Genomic DNA, 18,269 nt, shown 5'->3' on the forward strand with positions numbered 1-18,269 from the left:
GGAGGTATGGTATGTATGGGGAGGTATGGAATGTATGGGGAGGTATGGGATGTACGGGGAGGTATGGGATGTACGGGGAGGTATGGGATGTACGGGGAGGTATGGGGATGTATGGGGAGGTATGGAATGTATGGGGAGGTATGGGGATGTATGGGGAGGTATGGGATGTATGGGGATGTATGGGGAGGTATGGGATGTATGGGGATGTATGGGGAGGTTTGGGAGGTATAGGGTGGTACATGGAGCCGGTATACGGAGGCATGGGTGAGAAGTGAGTAGCTGCTCTCCCCCTCCCCCTGGCACTCCTCCCTCCTCCCCGCCCTCTCCCATGTCTTAAATAAGGCAGCAGAGCATCAGCTCACAATCTGCGGAGCCGGGAGCCGGGAACGATCGTTGTGTTTCGTGTCTCTTCGCCGTCCATCGCGCTGTCATCCGCCGTCACCTCGCCTCACCTGCCTGGGAAGAAGCCACCCTTGCCTCGGATTTAGCCCTTGCATGCCCCACCTGGGTTGAGGCAGAGATCCTGTGCAGAACGTGCCATGAAAGCGGTGAGTCCCGTCCGCCCCCACACTAGGAAAGCCCCGGTACCGGGCGTGTGCGGGGAGCTGGCCCTGCATTGCCTGTCTGATCACAGCCTGAGTGTGGATCGTTATAAGATGGAAGAAGAGGAGCCCCTGTGTCTGCAGTATGACATGAATGACTGTTACAGCCGGCTCAAGAGGCTGGTGCCCACCATTCCGCCCAACAAGAAAGTCAGCAAAGTGGAGATCCTGCAGCATGTCATTGACTACATCCTGGACCTTCAGCTGGCCCTGGACACTCACCCTGTACTGCTCAGACAGCAACCCCCAGCCAGGAGCCCGCTAACGGACCTCAATACCGACCCGGTAAGACATGGCCACCTACCCACCCACCTACTCACCGCATCGCTGCTTTGTATGAGGCCAGCTCGTGTCACAGGCTGCGCTACTGCTGTGGTGCCGCTACAGCGCTCACTGGAGGCTCATGACAGCTCTGGCATGTGAGAAAGGGCAGATCCACCTGTCAAGGCTCCCTGTGATCCATCAGTCCCAGGCACTAGGCTTATTCCTGGAAGTTCCTCTTACAACAGAAAACAGTAGTTGTGGCCATGATGAGTGGAAAACAGCTGGCTCTCCTTGAATTATTCGTTTATTTTCCTCTATAAAATGTGTTGCAATCACCAAATATAGTGATTTCAACATCTTCATTGCTTGAGATGGCTCACCTTTCTCTCATCCTGAGCCCCAGCTATGAGGTCCTGTCATCCTGAGCCCCGGTTATGAGGTCCTGTCATCCTGAGCCCTGGTTATGAGGTCCTGTCATCCTGAGTCCCGGCTATGAAGTCCTGTCATTCTGAGCCCCGGCTATGAAGCCCTGTCATCCTGAGCCCCAGCTATGAGGTCCTGTCATCCTGAGCCCCGACTAAGAGGTCCTGTCATCCTGATCCCCAGCTAAGTGGTCCTGTCTTCCTGATCCCCAGCTAAGAGGTCCTGTCTTCCTGAGCCCCAGCTAAGAGGTCCTGTCATCCTGAGCCCCAGCTATTGAGTCCTGTCATCCTGAGCCCCAGCTATTGAGTCCTGTCATCCTGAGCCCCAGCTATGAGGTCCTGTCATCCTGAGCCCCAGCTATGAAGTCCTGTCATCCTGAGCCCCAACTATGAGGTCCTGTCATCCTGAGCCCCAGCTATGAAGTCCTGTCATCCTGAGCCCCAGCTATGAGGTCCTGTCATCCTGAGCCCCAGCTATGAGGTCCTGTCATCCTGAGCCCCGGCTAAGAGGTCCTGTCATCCTGATCCCCAGCTAAGAGGTCCTGTCTTCCTGATCCCCAGCTAAGAGGTCCTGTCTTCCTGAGCCCCAGCTAAGAGGTCCTGTCATCCTGAGCCCCAGCTATTGAGTCCTGTCATCCTGAGCCCCAGCTATTGAGTCCTGTCATCCTGAGCCCCAGCTATGAGGTCCTGTCATCCTGAGCCCCAGCTATGAGGTCCTGTCATCCTGAGCCCCGGTTATGAGGTCCTGTCATCCTGAGCCCCGGTTATGAGGTCCTGTCATCCTGAGCCCCAGCTATGAAGTCCTGTCATCCTGAGCCCCAGCTATGAAGTCCTGTCATCCTGAGCCCCAGCTATGAGGTCCTGTTATCCTGAGCCCCGGCTATGAGGTCCTGTCATTCTGAGCCCCGGCTATGAGGTCCTGTCATCCTGAGCCCCGGCTATGAGGTCCTGTCATCCTGAGCCCCGGCTAAGAGGTCCCGTCATCCTGATCCCCAGCTATTGAGTCCTGTCTTCCTGAGCCCCAGCTATGAGGTCCTGTCATCCTGAGCCCCAGCTATGAGGTCTTATCATCCTGAGCCCCAGCTATGAGGTCCTGTCATCCTGAGCCCCAGCTATGAAGTCCTGTCATCCTGAGCCCCAGCTATGAAGTCCTGTCATCCTGAGCCCCAGCTATGAGGTCCTGTTATCCTGAGCCCCAGCTATGAAATCCCTACATGCCTGGATCATGTCACAGTGTCATGAGAAGCAGGCAAGCAGAAGGTGATGGCCAGGATAAAGGTCTTTATTTTCAGCCTGATCTCAGCTGAAAATAACTGCTACTTTTTTAGAATATTTAATAGAAGGTTTCTTATCCTGGGGTTAGCTTTCTGAATTAAGCCTTTTGTGGGATGATCTGGTCCTTTCACAGCTTTGGAAGCCAGTGCCATGCTATGATCCATCCCTGACTGTACTTTTTTAATGTCATTATTAGGCTTAGCTGAAAATAACTTATTTAATATAAGGATCTCTATCCTGGCATTAGCTTTGTGAATTAAGCCTTTTGTGTGATGTTCTGATCCATGGACCTGTCACAGCCTAGGCAGAAACTGGCCATGCTGTGATCCATCCCTGATTGGCTTAGCTGAAAATAACTCCTTTTTTAAAACATAAAGATCCCTATCCTAAGTGCTGCACAAACTGTTGGCGATATATAAAGCCTGTATTATAATAATAATAATATTCCTGGTGTTAGCTTTGTGAATTGAGCCTTTTGCATGATACTCTGATTTCTGGACCTGTCACAGCCACCTAGGCAGCTAGTGCCTATGTTATGATCCATCCCCGATTGTACTTTTTTTAATGTCATTAGGCTTAGCTGAAAATAAACTCACTTATTTAATATAAGGATCCCTATCCTGGTGTTAGCTTTGTGAATTAAGCCCTTTGCATGATGCTCTGATTCCTGGATCTGTCACAACCTAGGCGGCCAGTGCCCATGCTACGATCCATCCCTGGCTGTACTTTTTAAATGCTCATTAGGTTTAACAGAATATAACACTTTTTATTACAATGATTCCTATCCTGGTGTTAGCTTTGTGAATTGAGTCTTTTGTGGGATGCTATGCTCCTTGGACCTGTCACAGCCACCTAGGCAGCCAGTACCCATGCTGTGATCCATCCCTGACTGTACTTTTAAAATGTCACTAGGCTCAGCTGAAAATAACTCACTTTTTTAATGAAAATGATCCCTATCCTGGTGTTAGCATTGTGAATTGTGCCTTTTGTGTGATGCTCTGTTCGCTGGAGTGTGACCTGTCACAGCCCAGGCAGCCAGTACCCATGCCATGATCCCTCGCTGACTGTACATTTCATGTCATTGGATTTATATGAAAATAACTGTCACTTTTTAACTGTCACTTTTTTTAATACAAGGATCCTTATTCTGGTTTTATTTTTGATTTGAGCCTTTTGTGTGATGCTCTGATCCCTGGAGTGTGACCTGTCAAAGCCCAGGCAGCCAGTATTCATGCTGTGATCCATCGCTGACTGTACATTTCATATGTCATTGGATTCATATGACATAACTGTCACTTTTTTTTTTTTTAATACAAGTATCCCTATCCTGGTTTTATCTTTGTGATTTGAACTTTCTGTGTGATGCTGTGATCGCTGGAGTGTGACCTGTCACAGTCTAGGCAGCCAGTGTCCATGCTATGATCCATCTTTGACGGTCTTGCTCTATTTTAACCTTTCTTTAACATTTATTTTTTTCAATTGCAGGCTGCGTCAGTTGTGAACAAACACGGGGACAGTATACTGTGTCGCTAGGATGTCTTTTAAGGTGAGTCTTGAACTTTTGCTTCCTCTCCAGTGATTGTTATGGATGGTTGCTAGCAGTCTATCCGAGATATCCATCTCCTGTCATTGATTGACTGAAAGTCAGAATAGCAGCCCAGACAATGGTTAATGTTTAATCTGGCAGATTTAGGTTGAATGTAAAGGCAGTTCTTGATTTCTGCCCCCACCCCCATTCCTTTGTAGATTGTATTAGAGGAGATGGGCTTTTTTCCTGGGATGGGGTAGGGCTGTATTTTCTATAATGGCACTCATGGACCAGTGCCTAGGGCAGTAAGGTTAGAGGGGAGTACTCAGATTTAGTAAAAAAATTGTGATGTGTATAATTTTTGTTTTTTGCTTACCTCTGAGCCTTTATATTTACAAATGTTTTTATTTTCTTAATATTTACAAATTTTCATCCCATGTAACTTTTTGTGTTGTTAATTCTGGCCTTAATATTTACAAATTTGCATCGCATGTAACTTTTTGTGGTTTCTTTTTTTTGGCTTTACAAATTTTGATATTCATTTTTTTTTCTGAGCATATGCCAAATTCAGGAGAACTCTTAACACCCAATACACTCTATACAACTTTTGTTGTCTGATTTCCATTAGATTTACCAAAACCATGTAGTGCAAGGGCCTACCTGATTGCATACAAATTGAAACGCTTAAGGTTTGACCTCATATTATATGGTTTTGGTAAATCTAAAGAAAATTGTATAGTGTTTATCCAGCTTTATAGTAAAATCAGAGTACATGATTTTACAGGGGGGTGGCATTTTTTTTATAGTTAAATATGCAATAGGGTTGATTTACTAAAACTGGAGAGTGCAAAATCTAGTGCAGCTGTGCATAGAAACCAATCAGCTTCCAGGTTTTTTTTTCTCAAAGCTTAATGGGAGAAGCTGATTGGCTACCATGCACAGCTGCACCAAATTTTGTCCTCTCCAGTTTTAGTAAATCAACCCCAATGATTTCTCCTTTTTCTTTTTTGTTGATCACTGCTATGATAAAGTAGTCCTTTATATAACAAAGCCTACTTGCTGCCTCCAGTAGCATATCATAGCATTAGTTTTCAGTAAAATAATCACACAACGTAAGAGGCTTCATCTCTCAGGTGTGCCTAGAGCAGCGTGATTTTTAAATCCAGCCCTGGGTGGGGGTGGGGGGTGTCAGAGTAGATAGGACACAGCCCCAATGGCAGAGACACACAGCATGGACTGAGCAGTCCGTTTGCAGCTGCGTTCCTATGCTCTGGGCTGGCTTGGGAGCTGTGCTTGTAGTTTGACCTGGTTTGTTTTGGGTTGTTGATCAAGCATGTCTTGTGTTTTGTTGGTGGCGCCAGTCAGTCTGGAGCAGAATGGTTCACACACCCCCTCTATTCATTCCTCTTCCACAGGTGTGCAGCAGGCAAATCCAGAGCCAGGAGGAGCACAGAGAGAAAGAGAGAAACAAATTAGAAAATAAGGGAGGGGAAAGGAAAAAAAAAAAAAAAAAAAAAAGTCACCAGACAAAAGAGGGAAAAGCAATCTACACATCGCTTCTACACATGAAGAATATAGCTGTCCGCCATTTGTGCACGCTCATGCCACTTAACACTGTCCTTCTCATCATCTTGTAACAACAGACGTGAATTGTCCTTGCACTGTGGAAGTCCCTGAACTGATGGAATATGGGGGTGATGGGGAGGGGGGGTGCAGCTTATAGAAAGCATACACTATCCAATGGACAACTGAAATCTCAAGCTTTACTAATCTACCAGAGTATTGTAGATATTTTGTCTTTTTTTTTTTTTTTTTTTACATCTATTGTTTAAAATAGATGATTTTATCGGGCAAGGGAATTTTCTTCTCCCTGCAGGAATGTTACATATTGTATAGAGAATTAAAAAAAAAAAATGAGTGACATTTCATACTGTGTATATATGGAGATGTTCTATAAGTGTAAGTGATGAAAAGTATATGCTTTAATAGACTACTGTAATTATGAAGTATTTTTAATTAAATATTTTCTGTAAATAGCAATGTGTGTTTTTTGTTTCATCCCTGGGGAAATTGATTTCTGTCTGTATATGGAAAATAAATAATAATAATAATAATAAAAATAATAATAATTTTAAATTATAGATTAACAAAGATGTTAATATTGGTAAACTACACTAACTTGGATCTGCTTTTTGGTTGCCTGCATGATGGCATGGAATGTATAAGCTAGAGTTAAAATGGCCTTAGGAGAATTTGTAAAAGATAGTATATAGTCTTGCTTCAGTGTTGAAGCTGAATATATACTCTGCTTGTTTTCAAATGATGATTGTTTTTTATGTGGTTCAGATGCTGGCTACACAAACAGTATTTAGTGGGTGTAGCATTACACTAAGCTATATTTGAGTTACATTAACCAATGTACACTGTTTGATTTTTTTTCCAACAAAGCTTTTGTCTCACAGGAATATTTCATAGGCCAGTGAAAGTATATTGAGCATTTTTTTTTCTTTTTTGGGGGGAAACAGTGTTTTAAAAAAATCAAAATCAAAATAAATATCATTTTTATATGCTTTATACAGATCATCTTGATCTTACCTTTCTGCAAACACCTGTTCCAACATCCACCTCAACAATGCAAGACAGATTGCACTGTGACACAAGGTATTCTTGGGGTACTTTAAAATAAAATGTAGCATAGCACCAATTAAAGCACACATACTCTATAAACAATATCCAAAGGCCCCTGCAAATGAAGCAACATGTTCTATCGATTTTGATCTTCATAAAAAAAAAGAAAGAAAAATGGTTGCAGCGGGTTTCTAAGATTTAACATTTTGACATTTTGACATTTTGATCTGTCTACAGTTCAGTGTAAAGAGATGTGACATGCCCTTTTTGTATACATAATTAGTAATGGGAAAAAATGCCCAGTAATATGCAGCCCTGTTCTTCATCGTCCCATTAGTCTCTGCTTCCTTGCTCATTCTTTGGTTTGCATGTATTCAATTAGCTTATGAATATGGCCAATTATGGTCATTTACTACCACTCGTTCAGTTCTATTTCTACAGAAGCAGTGTCTGGTTTTAATTCAAGCCAGAAAGTATAATCACCATTGAAAAGGAGATTTCCCATAAATTCTGGTGCTGTCACATAATATTTTATCGTGTGTTTTTTTTTTTTTTAAATGAAAAAAAAAAGCATTTTAGCCTCTCGTACGAGTCGGTCATCTCAGTGGATTCTGTGCTAAGTAAGCAGATACTTTATTGCTTGCAACCAAAGGAACTCTTACCTGTTACCTACAACTGTGTCTGTCTGAGTTACTACTTTCTGTTTTTTGTGGGTAAAGAAAGAACAGTAAACAAATTGTTAATAACAATATAATGTCTAATTTTATCACAGTTACTACTGTAATTTCTCCTATGTCTTTTTTTACACATGAGTATTAAAAGGACATTTTTTAATGGTCTCAAAACTGTCATCTTGTGTATTTATTTTGCAAACACCTTTCTTTAATGCTTTTCTTTTTTTTGGAGGGCTTTGTGAAGTGAAGGGGATTTCTTTTTCATATTTTATAGAAGTTACATTCTTTCTACATTGCCCTTGAGCTGCACTCCATTTTAGATTTTTCATGTATAACATCTGATTCTTGAAAGGTCTACAAGTCAAACTAAAAGTACCAAAATGATTATAAGAAGACGTGTATAAATATATATATATATATATATATATCTATAGATATATAGATATATATATATATATCTATAGATCTATAGATATATCTATATATATATATCTATATATCTATAGATATATATATATATATCTATAGATATATCTATAGATATATATATATATATCTATAGATATATATATATATATCTATATATATAGAAAATAGTAAAAACCTTCGCGCCAGTGGTGTCGATAGCAGATAATATATATGAATTACATATACTGGTGATACATCTAGTAAGAAAACATTCCCAACAATAAAGAAAATTTGTGGAAATATATAAACAATCAGTGTAAGCTGCTCCCCAATTTTTGAATTTTTTTTTATTATATATATATATATATATAACAAATTACATTTATATGTAGTTAAAATGGAATCCAATCAATAAAACTGTGCCACAGGGTTCAGGTGAAGAAGAAAAAAACAGCTGTGTCAGTAAACGGTTTATAATTGTAACATTTGAAACATAACTACTGTGCTATTAATTATGGTTATTGATTCGCTGTTTTGTTACAATAACCCATTTGCTCCTGAACAATTATAAACTAAACTATACATAGTTTATAGAATATGGACTTTGTGCTACTATTTAAAGCACATGATCACCGTCATTCCTCCATCACAAAATATACATGAATGGTATTCAATTAGTGATGGATCATGTCCATATTGTAGGAAAATTCAACAATATTTCACAATGATTTGTAGAAATAATATACAAAGGTGACCTGTTAAAATAAATAAAAATAAGCAGCAGATACTATAAGAATAATAGATTTTTAAAAGCAATTGCTAGCAGGTGTTAGAAGAAAATCAGAGTAACCAAACATGGGCAAGCCTGAGATAGTGCTAGATGTGTCCTATGGAAAGACTAGACAGACCATTTTTGGTCCATTAGTATTCCATACCTGTATCAATAATTTATGTATCAATTTCATGTAAGGAAGGAAATGGTATTGTTAATTTGTGATATATTCCCTAGTCCACTTTTCCATCATGTTAATACAATACCTTTAAAGCAACCTGCATGTTTGATTCCTAACTGACAATGTATGCCAATGGTCTGTGAAACGCTGCATTACCGACAGTGCTATGAACGTTTTAATAGTTGTAAGTGTCAATTACAGTAGCTTTTTTTTTTCTTTTCAGTCTGTGCTCCTATAACGTCCCATAGAATGATATTTCTGTCAAACATAGCCATAAAAAATTGATTATGGCCTATTTAAAGAGGCGTTAATAACATATAATTATAAACATTAAAAAAATTCTAGTGCTAATGTTTTAATTTTTTCTAATGACAAAGTTGCTCACAAAATTGCATACATCTTATTAACAATTTACCAGGGATTGCCTGTAATAAGCACATTAGTTGATGTCAAAGACAAAAGACCTAAAATTTAGTTGCCCCTGTTAGCCTGTTTTACACCTTTTGGGAGTCAGTGGGTGGCATGCTGTGTCTGAGCTCACCTCTACCATTGCATCATCATGACTGATAAATGGGACACAAGAAGGAGGTCTACTACTGGTTCACGGAGGCAGAACCTTTTTTTGTTCTCGATTCAGACCTGGTCAGGTCTGGCAAGCTGAGGAGGAACAGTGGTGGTAATGTTTAATTCTTCCAAATGTATAGGACTGGAAACGGGGCAAGAAATATAGTGCCGAAAATACAACCATACAATCATTCTATAGAATAAACATACATCGTATCTATTTTTATGCCCTGTATAGATAGCCTCAAGACATCCTTTTTTCTTGAGAAACATATAAATGATCTGGGAAAATCCATCCTGGACAATGGACTTTTACCCCAGAATCAGCGGACCTAATGATGTTTGCATAGCTTTCGAGCAGCCCGCAGGTATATGAGCATTCCCTGATCTGTCTTTGGGTACCCATAGGGCCCAGGGATTTCATAAACTGTAGTTTTTCCAAAGAAAAGGTTGTGCTTTATTTCTGAAATGGCATTGGGTCTATATTATGTGGGCAATTTAGAAATAAAGGATGCTAGGGTGAGTTTTTCTATAATTAAGAGTTTGTGAAAAAGTCAGCAGTTACATTACATATATCAAATGAAAAAAAGCAATATTATCCATCCTTTGCAGAGAAGCTTCTGCCCTTATGCATAGTACAGAATCGCTTGGCTTCAGGCTGGTCACTTAACAGTAACCACAGCGGTAATGTTGTTTAACATAACTAAAGCACTCACCCCTATACTTTATGAAAAGCACATAGTAGTAAAGTCTGAATATATCACAGCAACATACCTCAAAAGTTAGAATTTGTTTTAAAATTTCCATAAACCAAGAAAATTAAAGATGGTTATTTTGCACGGTAAAAAAAGCATTAAGCTGATGTATATGGCCATCCTAATGTTGGCCTTATAAAAAAAGCAACTCTTTAGTATATGTAAAGGTCTTTTAGATGTGAGTAGCATATTATTGAATGCCTAGTACTTATACATGTAGTAGACGAAGTATGTTTTTTGTTTTTTTAAATCCATGGTATTGTAATTTTTTTTAAATATTTCATACTCATGTCATACATTTTCCAGAATGCTGCAACACATCTCGATTTAAAGTAATAATATTGTTATCCTAAGAAACAAACTTTGTTGTACAGAACACAAAAAGCCTTGCAGAATGGTTAGCAATCCACTGACTCTTCCCAATACTATATTCATTTATTACAGGTACTTCCATTGTGCTGTCAATTTATATATACACTATATTGTCAAAAGTATTGGGACACTTGTCTTTACACGCACATGAACGTTAATGGCATCCCAGTCTTAGTCCGTAGGGTTCAATATTGAGTTGGCCCACCCTTTGTAGCTATAACAGCTTCAGCTCTTCTGGGAAGGCTGTCCACAATGGTTAGGAGTGTGTCTATGGGAATGTTTGACCATTCTTCCAGAAGCGCATTTGTGAGGTCAGGCACTGATGTTGGGCGAGAAGGGCTGGCTCGAAGTCTCCGCTCTAATTCATCCCAAAAGTGTTCTATTGGGTTGAGGTGAGGGCTCTGTGGAGGCCAGTCAAGCTCCTCCACCCCAAACGTTCTCATCCATGTCTTTATGGCCCTTGCTTTGTGCACTGGTCCAAATCATTTGGTGGAGGGGGATTATGGTGTTGGGTTGTTTTTTGGGGGTTGTGCTTGGCCCCTTAGTTCCAGTGAAGGGAATTCTTAAGGCGTCAGCATACCAAGACTTTTTGGAAAATTTCATGCTCCCTACTTTGTGGGAACAGTTTGGAGATGGCCCCTTCCTGTTCCAACATGACTGTGCATGTTTAACATACAGGGAATGTATTTGTGTCAATTTGCCGGTAGATGTTGTTAACTTAGCACAGTAAATGTTCCCTTAGCTTAGTGAACATAGCATTACCCTAATCACCAAGCAGGGTGAATGCTCACTTTCCAAATAAAGATTCTTAACTATATCATCAACTCTATTGCTTCACTAAATTACTTTTCAACAAATAATATTTTCCTCTTAGCTGAAAATTAACATGATTATTTCTATGGGGTTTATTTACTAAAGAAATAGGGCCTGCCCATTGACCAAAGTGAAGACGTATGGAACGTAGTAAATGAGACAAAGCTGTGTTCACTTCAGTCACATGCAAGAAAAAAAACATTTTTTACATGTGATGATGTATTCATAGTGAACACCAAGCTTCACTTTATTTATTAAACTCAGTAAATATTTACTTTGCAAAGTGAATATAACATAATATGTGAACAGTCCCAACCCCAGGGTGGACTGTTTGTTTATCAGGGATAACATCATTTATGGTAAGGTTTATTGCTAAGGCTTTATATACAGTTACTAGAGATGCTCATCGCGATCATTGTCCTTGAGCATGTAATGCTACAGGTGCTATAAAGGCCAGTGCACACCAAATGCATCATCGTGCATCTTGCACCATCTAGTGCAAATAGAGCGTATAAAAATGAATACATCTTTTTATTTCTAATAGACTCAATTCATACCACTTATCTGCATCACAGTACAATGTAAAGGAAGTCCAGTGAAGGCTTTTTTTTTATTGAATGCCACTCAAAACATGTTATTGCAAAGTGCATTAATGTGTTAGGGTGAATACAGGCCCTAAATGACATCGGAATGAATAAACTATCACCACCTAACGTAAAAAAATTAATATGTTTATCATAATTCTCAACATATATAGCCTGAACCCCACTCCCTTTAAAAAAAAAACAAAAAAAAAAAAACCTAATAAAACATCACAATATTCTCAGTGTTATCATTACCAGTGGTATATCAAGGCTTCAGTTCAGGTTATGCTAGCAGGATTATCTCTAGGTCTTCATGGTAGTCATACACCTAGCGATTTCTGATTAATCTAGATGCAATTGATCTCAACGAGGATATTCATTGTGGAATACCTAATATTGTATCAAAATAACTAATGTTGCAACACACATGGGGGGATTCACTAAAACTGGTGCACACAAAATCTGGTGCAGCTGTGCTTCCAGCTCCTAGGCTTTATTGCCAAAGCTTAATTGAACAAGCTAGAAGCTGATTGGTTACTTTGCACAACTACATCAGATTCTGTGTGTTCCAGTTTTAGTAAATCAGCCCCACAGTGTTGTCTCCAACGTCGTGATTGACTGGAATTATTGATCAAAAATACTATCTATCAGACGTAAATCGAGTTTGCATGTTCTGACTGTGCCTGCATGGGTTTTCTCCGGTTACACTCATCTACTTCCACACTCCAAAGACATGCTGACAGGTTATTGGCAAAGAAAAAAAAGGCTCACTGGCGCAAACAGAGAAAAATGGCAAAAAAGTTCCAAAAAGGAAATCCAGGATGTAGGGAGATCACTTGTTCAGAGGTTAAAAAAGAAGTAAACAAGAAGAAACAGAAGGCGCCACTATCTAAGTGTATCAATTTGATAACACATGAGATAACACAAAGGGTTAAAATGCACTCACAAAAGGAGGTGAATAACAGGCACATGAAAAGTTCCTTGGTCACTTGCAAGGCTCGGTGTAGGGGGCCGTCAGGAGGCTGGAGGACTGGCGCCTATGAGGGGTAGGTTAATTGGCTCCTGTCTAAATTGACCCTAGTATATGTATGAATGTGAGTTAGAGACCTTAGATTGTAAGCTCTTTGAGGGCAGGGAAGGATGTGAATGTATAATAAATATGTGTAAAGGGCTGCGTAAATTTACAGCGCTATGAATAAAATAAAAATAAATCTATGACAATCAGCTCTCTGACACGTGCAGATATTTGTTCACCCAAGCAGAAGCGATTGACAAATTGCCTCCACAGCACCATTGACTTTGAATAGTTGATATATTTAAATGAATAAACATTACACACACACACACATATATATATACACATATATATATATATATATATATATTTTTTTTTTTTTTTTTTGCTTAGTGGTAAATGCACGTCTATTTAAATAACCATTTATTGTGCCATTAAATAATCTTTAATTAAAGACAAATTGAGCAGATGGAAAAGGTTCTGGAATACCTACCAGCTGGCAAATCAGTGGAGTACTGGATCCCCTCTTATTTTCTGCCACACTGATAAAATATGAATCCTTGAACAATCCTCCACACCTTGAACAAAGTAAATAATCACTATTCACGTGGTAATCACTATTTGAGCTAAGAAAACTCTTGCAAAATTTACGGTGCATCCAACTGGCTCGGTTTCACTCCGCAATTCCTTTGGTAGTGGATAATATCACATTTGATGACAACACTTGCAGTGGATTTCTTTGAATACTCACTCAGAATGGATCCTAAAGGGTGGAAAAGAAAGCACAAAAATAGGAAACTGAGCTAGTTCCATTAACCCAGTCTGCATGAGGTTAGAATCAGGTCCGTTTAGATAAGTGATGACTGGTACACCTTGAATGATAACTGTTATATTTAATAGTGTGCTCATGTTAGCTCTCAACCGAACTGTGAAGCTATCAAATGGCTGGTGTCATAATTGTTCACATGTGCAGAATCATCGCAAATGCAGATCAAACAGAGGCTAAGATGGCAGCTTCCTTGACTGTAAAAGATAGGAGGGTTTAGTTCTGCTTTAAGTGTTGGGTTAAGTGTAAGGAGCATGTAAAGAAGAATTCCAGGTATAGATATTTTATACATACAGTAGCTACATTGATCCAGCTTGGACCAGTGAAACTATACATATACCATATCTGACCAATTCCCCTGGAAGCTGGAAATCACTGAAGCAGACATTGCTACTCCAGTGATCTCCAGTTTCTGGGTCCTGTGCCAAGTGGGTGCATTTTGAACACAGGTGGTTGGCCACTCAGCACGGGCGCCATTCAGAGAATGCATTGCATTTTCTGAATGAATGTAAAGCATTCTCTGGTTGGGCAAGGTAGAGAGCATAGTGTCACTGCCCAGTCTCTCGACCTTGTCCAATCAGAGATCACTTTGAATTCATTCTTGCAAAGCATTCTCTGGCTAGTGCCCGGTTCAGAATGCAGCCAGGTAGCTGCTCAGCATGGGACCCAGAAGCAAGCAGAGAAAACTGGGGTAGCGTTGTTTACAGGGGGAGTGGCCAGGTATGGTATATGCCATGTTACATTGGGTAAGCTGGACATGGATGTAACCTGGATGTAACTATGTATAAAATATCCATACCTGGAATTCTTCTTTAAGTGTAAGGGATAGGGGTCACTTTGGGGTGTTAATATATTAGTACTATTGTCTGCTTGCATTGTAAAGAAGCATAAATAGCAGTTTTTCATCTGCAATTGTAACATATTATAAGAATCGAACAGTACAAATATTACAGGGCTTGAGAAAATATAGACTGGAAACTTTTTATCTGTTTTGCAGAAGTCAGAATGAGTTCTTGGCATTAAATGAATACATGCTTGTGTTCCTGAAAGTGTCTATTCTGTTCTGAACTGTATTGTAACAAACAACATGGCTGCTAAACTGGGGACTGTGCTTTTTTATGCAACGCTGGGATTTTATCCCTCTAGTTTTAATACATTTATTAATGCATAGAGTTTTAAGGGTTGCAGGGTGGGCTGCATCTGGGCTAAAGGCCCCATTTCCCTACTAAGAGACCGGTTGTGAAGACATCAGAAATCCTAAAGAGAAGCTGTAGTGCATGTTTAATGAGCACATATTTTGAGTCAACATTGTACTGCAGAATACATTTTTGACTTGAAACTTTTTATGTGTTTCATTATTCCTTATTTTTGTTATTGTTTTAAATATATAGATTTGCATATTAGCTACTAGAAGGAGATCTGTAAATCACTGCCTGCCTAAAATGTATTGAGATAGAATATCCTATTTTTCATTTTGGCCAATAAAACGTTTTTTTGTTTTTTTTTTCTTTATTATTATTTCCTTGCACAATTCAACACAGGTTCACTAGGCTCCTTTAGTAAATCAGCCACTGACTTGTTTTGAGAGATAAGAGCAGTAAAACCGAAAAACTGAATAGCACAGCAAAGCGGGAAGCGGAGTGTGCATATCTAATGAGAAAATATGGCTTCCTCTGTTTATATGTGTAATTACAAACTGCACGTAGAAATAAATGTTTTTTCTCAGGACATGTAAAAATATTATTTTCGTCAATTCAAGCTTTATCAAATGTACATCTAAAAGGGCACTAAATCGAATACAGTTCTTTCACTGCAACGCTGCAGTGTGGATGCTGCTGCATGCGTGTTCTTAGTACACAACCTCTTAGAACTGAAAGTACACCTAAGGCTAGTACACACCGGCTGAATGTTGGGCGACTTTTGGCCAGTGTGTACTGCAGCTGGCCCAGGGCATGAGGCATGACCAAAAAAGATTTGCTGATCGGCTCCTGATCAGCGCTCTAATCTAATGGCTGAGAGCATTGACCGGAGTGCTCTGGTATACCAGGCTTTAGGCCTAGATTTGGAGGAGAATCACCTTGGCAGTGACCTAAGAGGAAAAGGTTTCAGGGGAGGGTAAACTTCCTCTTCCTTTCTCATTTAATTATTATTATTAAGAAATTTTGCTCATGCTAGCATAAACCAAAATGACCTCTGCTTATAAAGTATGACATACAAGTGCTTATGTCATACAAAGTATCAAGAAAAAGATTGTAAAATAGCTATAACTTTAAACTTGTGGACCACCTGCCCACAATGTACTGCAGATTGCCCGTGAAGGCAAAGCAACATACTGGTACGTTGCTGCCTACTTCTGGGTGTAGGGTACACACATTACATTGCTGGCAGGCAGATTACATTACTGAACGATCACTCAGTTTCTTATTCCTGCAAAGCAGGCCTGCTCCATAGTTAGATTGACTTTTGTCAAGCGGGAATGTCCATAGATGGATCGAAATTTGGTCAGTCCCTGCTGAACAAGTATTTATATAGCTTTGACAATTTGCACAGTGCTTAATATTGTACATTCACATCAGTCCCTGCCCTAAATGAGCTTACAATGTAAGGGCTCTAAATCTAAGGCTTTATGTACACATAGCGTATTATGACCACCAGCCGAGGGGAAAACGCAAAACACAATTGAGTTTTTAACAAAAAAAAAGCTCCTAAACTCAAGTTTTGGAACTGTAGTGTACATGAAGCCTAATACATACAGACACATGCTAGGACAAATTTAGACAGGAAACAATAAATTAATTAACAGCATGTCTTTGGAGTGTGGGAGTAAACCAGAGAACACCCATCAGCCAACACAGTGAGAACATGCAAACTCCATGCAAGCAGCATTATGGTTGTGATCTGAACTGAGGAGCCTAGTGCTACAAGGATGAAATGCTAACCACTAAGCCATTGTGTTACTGTGGACCAATTTACTAAAAACTATAGTACTACTTCAGATAGAACCAAACATTATAATGAAATACATTATGAAATTAAAAGATTCAAAAAATACATTTTTTATTTATAAAATGTTTGCACATTGAGTTTGAAATTTTCACAGTCAGTCTGTGAAGTGCTAACAGTCTAAGTGGCTGAGAGATGTTTTTTTTATATTTAATATTAAAAGCAGGCTGTGCTAAAACATTGAATGAATTGTGTGCAAATATCAGTAAATTGTGCATATATATACAAAGACGGAGTACAGGGTGTGTGACTTTTTTTTTTTTTTTTTTAAAGCCAAGCAAACTAGTGTATGGTTAAATGGATTTTGGAGACAGATATGTATGCCAGTCTTTGTTGCAGACTTGCCAAATAATCTTTTAATGAAATCAACTTTTGCCAATGTTTAAGCTGACCCAGCAACTTTCATCAGGGTATTAAGATTTTCAAAGTCACTGGAACCAACCGCAGTATGGCTTATCCAAAATGTAAACAGAATGGCTCCATTTAACCAACTACAGTATATTATATTAAATAGTTTTGGTATTTAAAGGAATTGCATAGTCTTTTCAGTGTTTTATTTGATTAACCTTATCAGATTATTAGGACTTGTGTATGTACATGAGGGCAGCCTAGTGGTGTTTCCTCAATGTGTGCAGTGTGTTCCAGGCACATGGGAACTAAGGGAGATGGGGTCCACTAAGCTCTTATACACTACGCAGATTGAAATCTCCAGTACAGGTCCCCCCTCCTATCACTGCCATCTTTACTGTCATTGGTTGGTAGGCCCACCAGCATCCTAGCAACCATAGACACACATCCCCAGCATGCAGACTTGGATAGAGCCTCCCAACTCCTGCCCTAATGTCGCATTCTAAGGTAAGAGGGACTCCGATCTCAGGGGGACTCCTGATCTAAGGAGGTCTCTGATCTAAGGGAGACTCTGATCGAAGGGGGGACTCATAATCTAAGGGGAGGGGGGGATCTAATCTAAATAGGTAATCCTGATCCAAGGGGGAACTCCTATGTAAAAGCAGATTGATCGAAGGGGGACTCTGATATAAGAGGGGACTGATCTAAGAGGGGACTTTGATATAAAGGGTAATTCCAATGTAAGGGGGGGGGGGGGCTATGATCTAAGAGGGGGCATTTATGTAAGTGGTGGACTCCTTAAAAAAAGGGGAGGGGAGCTTCTGGGGCAGTCATATTGACTAGTTGCATTTGCACTGCAAGAGAGTGATTTTTCTTCACTGTTTTTTTTTCTCACAACAAACCCAGTGGGAAGGCGATGCATACTAGCACATGCTACCTAAGCATGTGTACTGTTATTGAAAATGGTGTAAATACTTGCCTGAATTAGGCGCAGGAAGTTTTAAAGGGAAAAACTGCCAGCAAATTGTTGTCAATTCTTTGCTGAATTCCTCAGACTGTCTCCCTCAGCATCCAGGGCAAATGACATTTTCTGTGAAAAGCTCCTACTACTTTTGACTCACCTCTCCTGCACTCTCCCACCTACTCCTTCTTCTGTGGCTGCGCTGCCAAATACCCAGCAACTACACAGGAAGGGAGAGCATGGGAGTTTTTTTCCAAGATGCAGGTAGGTGGGG

General features: G+C 39.9%; 1 protein-coding gene across 1 annotated transcript; it reads left to right on the top strand.

Annotated features, from left to right (window-relative positions):
- Positions 1 to 326: 326 nt before the first annotated feature.
- ID4 (inhibitor of DNA binding 4) lies at positions 327 to 6,127 on the top strand. The gene is made up of 3 exons (XM_073631137.1): positions 327 to 887; positions 4,049 to 4,109; positions 5,507 to 6,127. Exons 1-2 carry the CDS (start codon positions 540 to 542, stop codon positions 4,094 to 4,096), a joined length of 396 nt encoding a protein of 131 aa, XP_073487238.1. The 5' UTR covers positions 327 to 539; the 3' UTR covers positions 4,097 to 4,109; positions 5,507 to 6,127.
- Positions 6,128 to 18,269: the final 12,142 nt, after the last annotated feature.

Source organism: Aquarana catesbeiana, linkage group LG05, assembly GCF_042186555.1.
Source record: "Aquarana catesbeiana isolate 2022-GZ linkage group LG05, ASM4218655v1, whole genome shotgun sequence".
In the NCBI taxonomy this organism is placed as follows: domain Eukaryota; kingdom Metazoa; phylum Chordata; class Amphibia; order Anura; family Ranidae; genus Aquarana; species Aquarana catesbeiana.

What these genes read in the sequence shown, in the direction of transcription:
- ID4 (XM_073631137.1), top strand. Translation starts at nt 540, where the DNA reads ATGAAAGCGGTGAGTCCCGTCCGCCCCCACACTAGGAAAGCCCCGGTA. An exon ending in CGGACCTCAATACCGACCCG is followed by an intron (nt 888 to 4,048) that starts GTAAGACATGGC and finishes TTTCAATTGCAG; the next exon opens with GCTGCGTCAGTTGTGAACAA.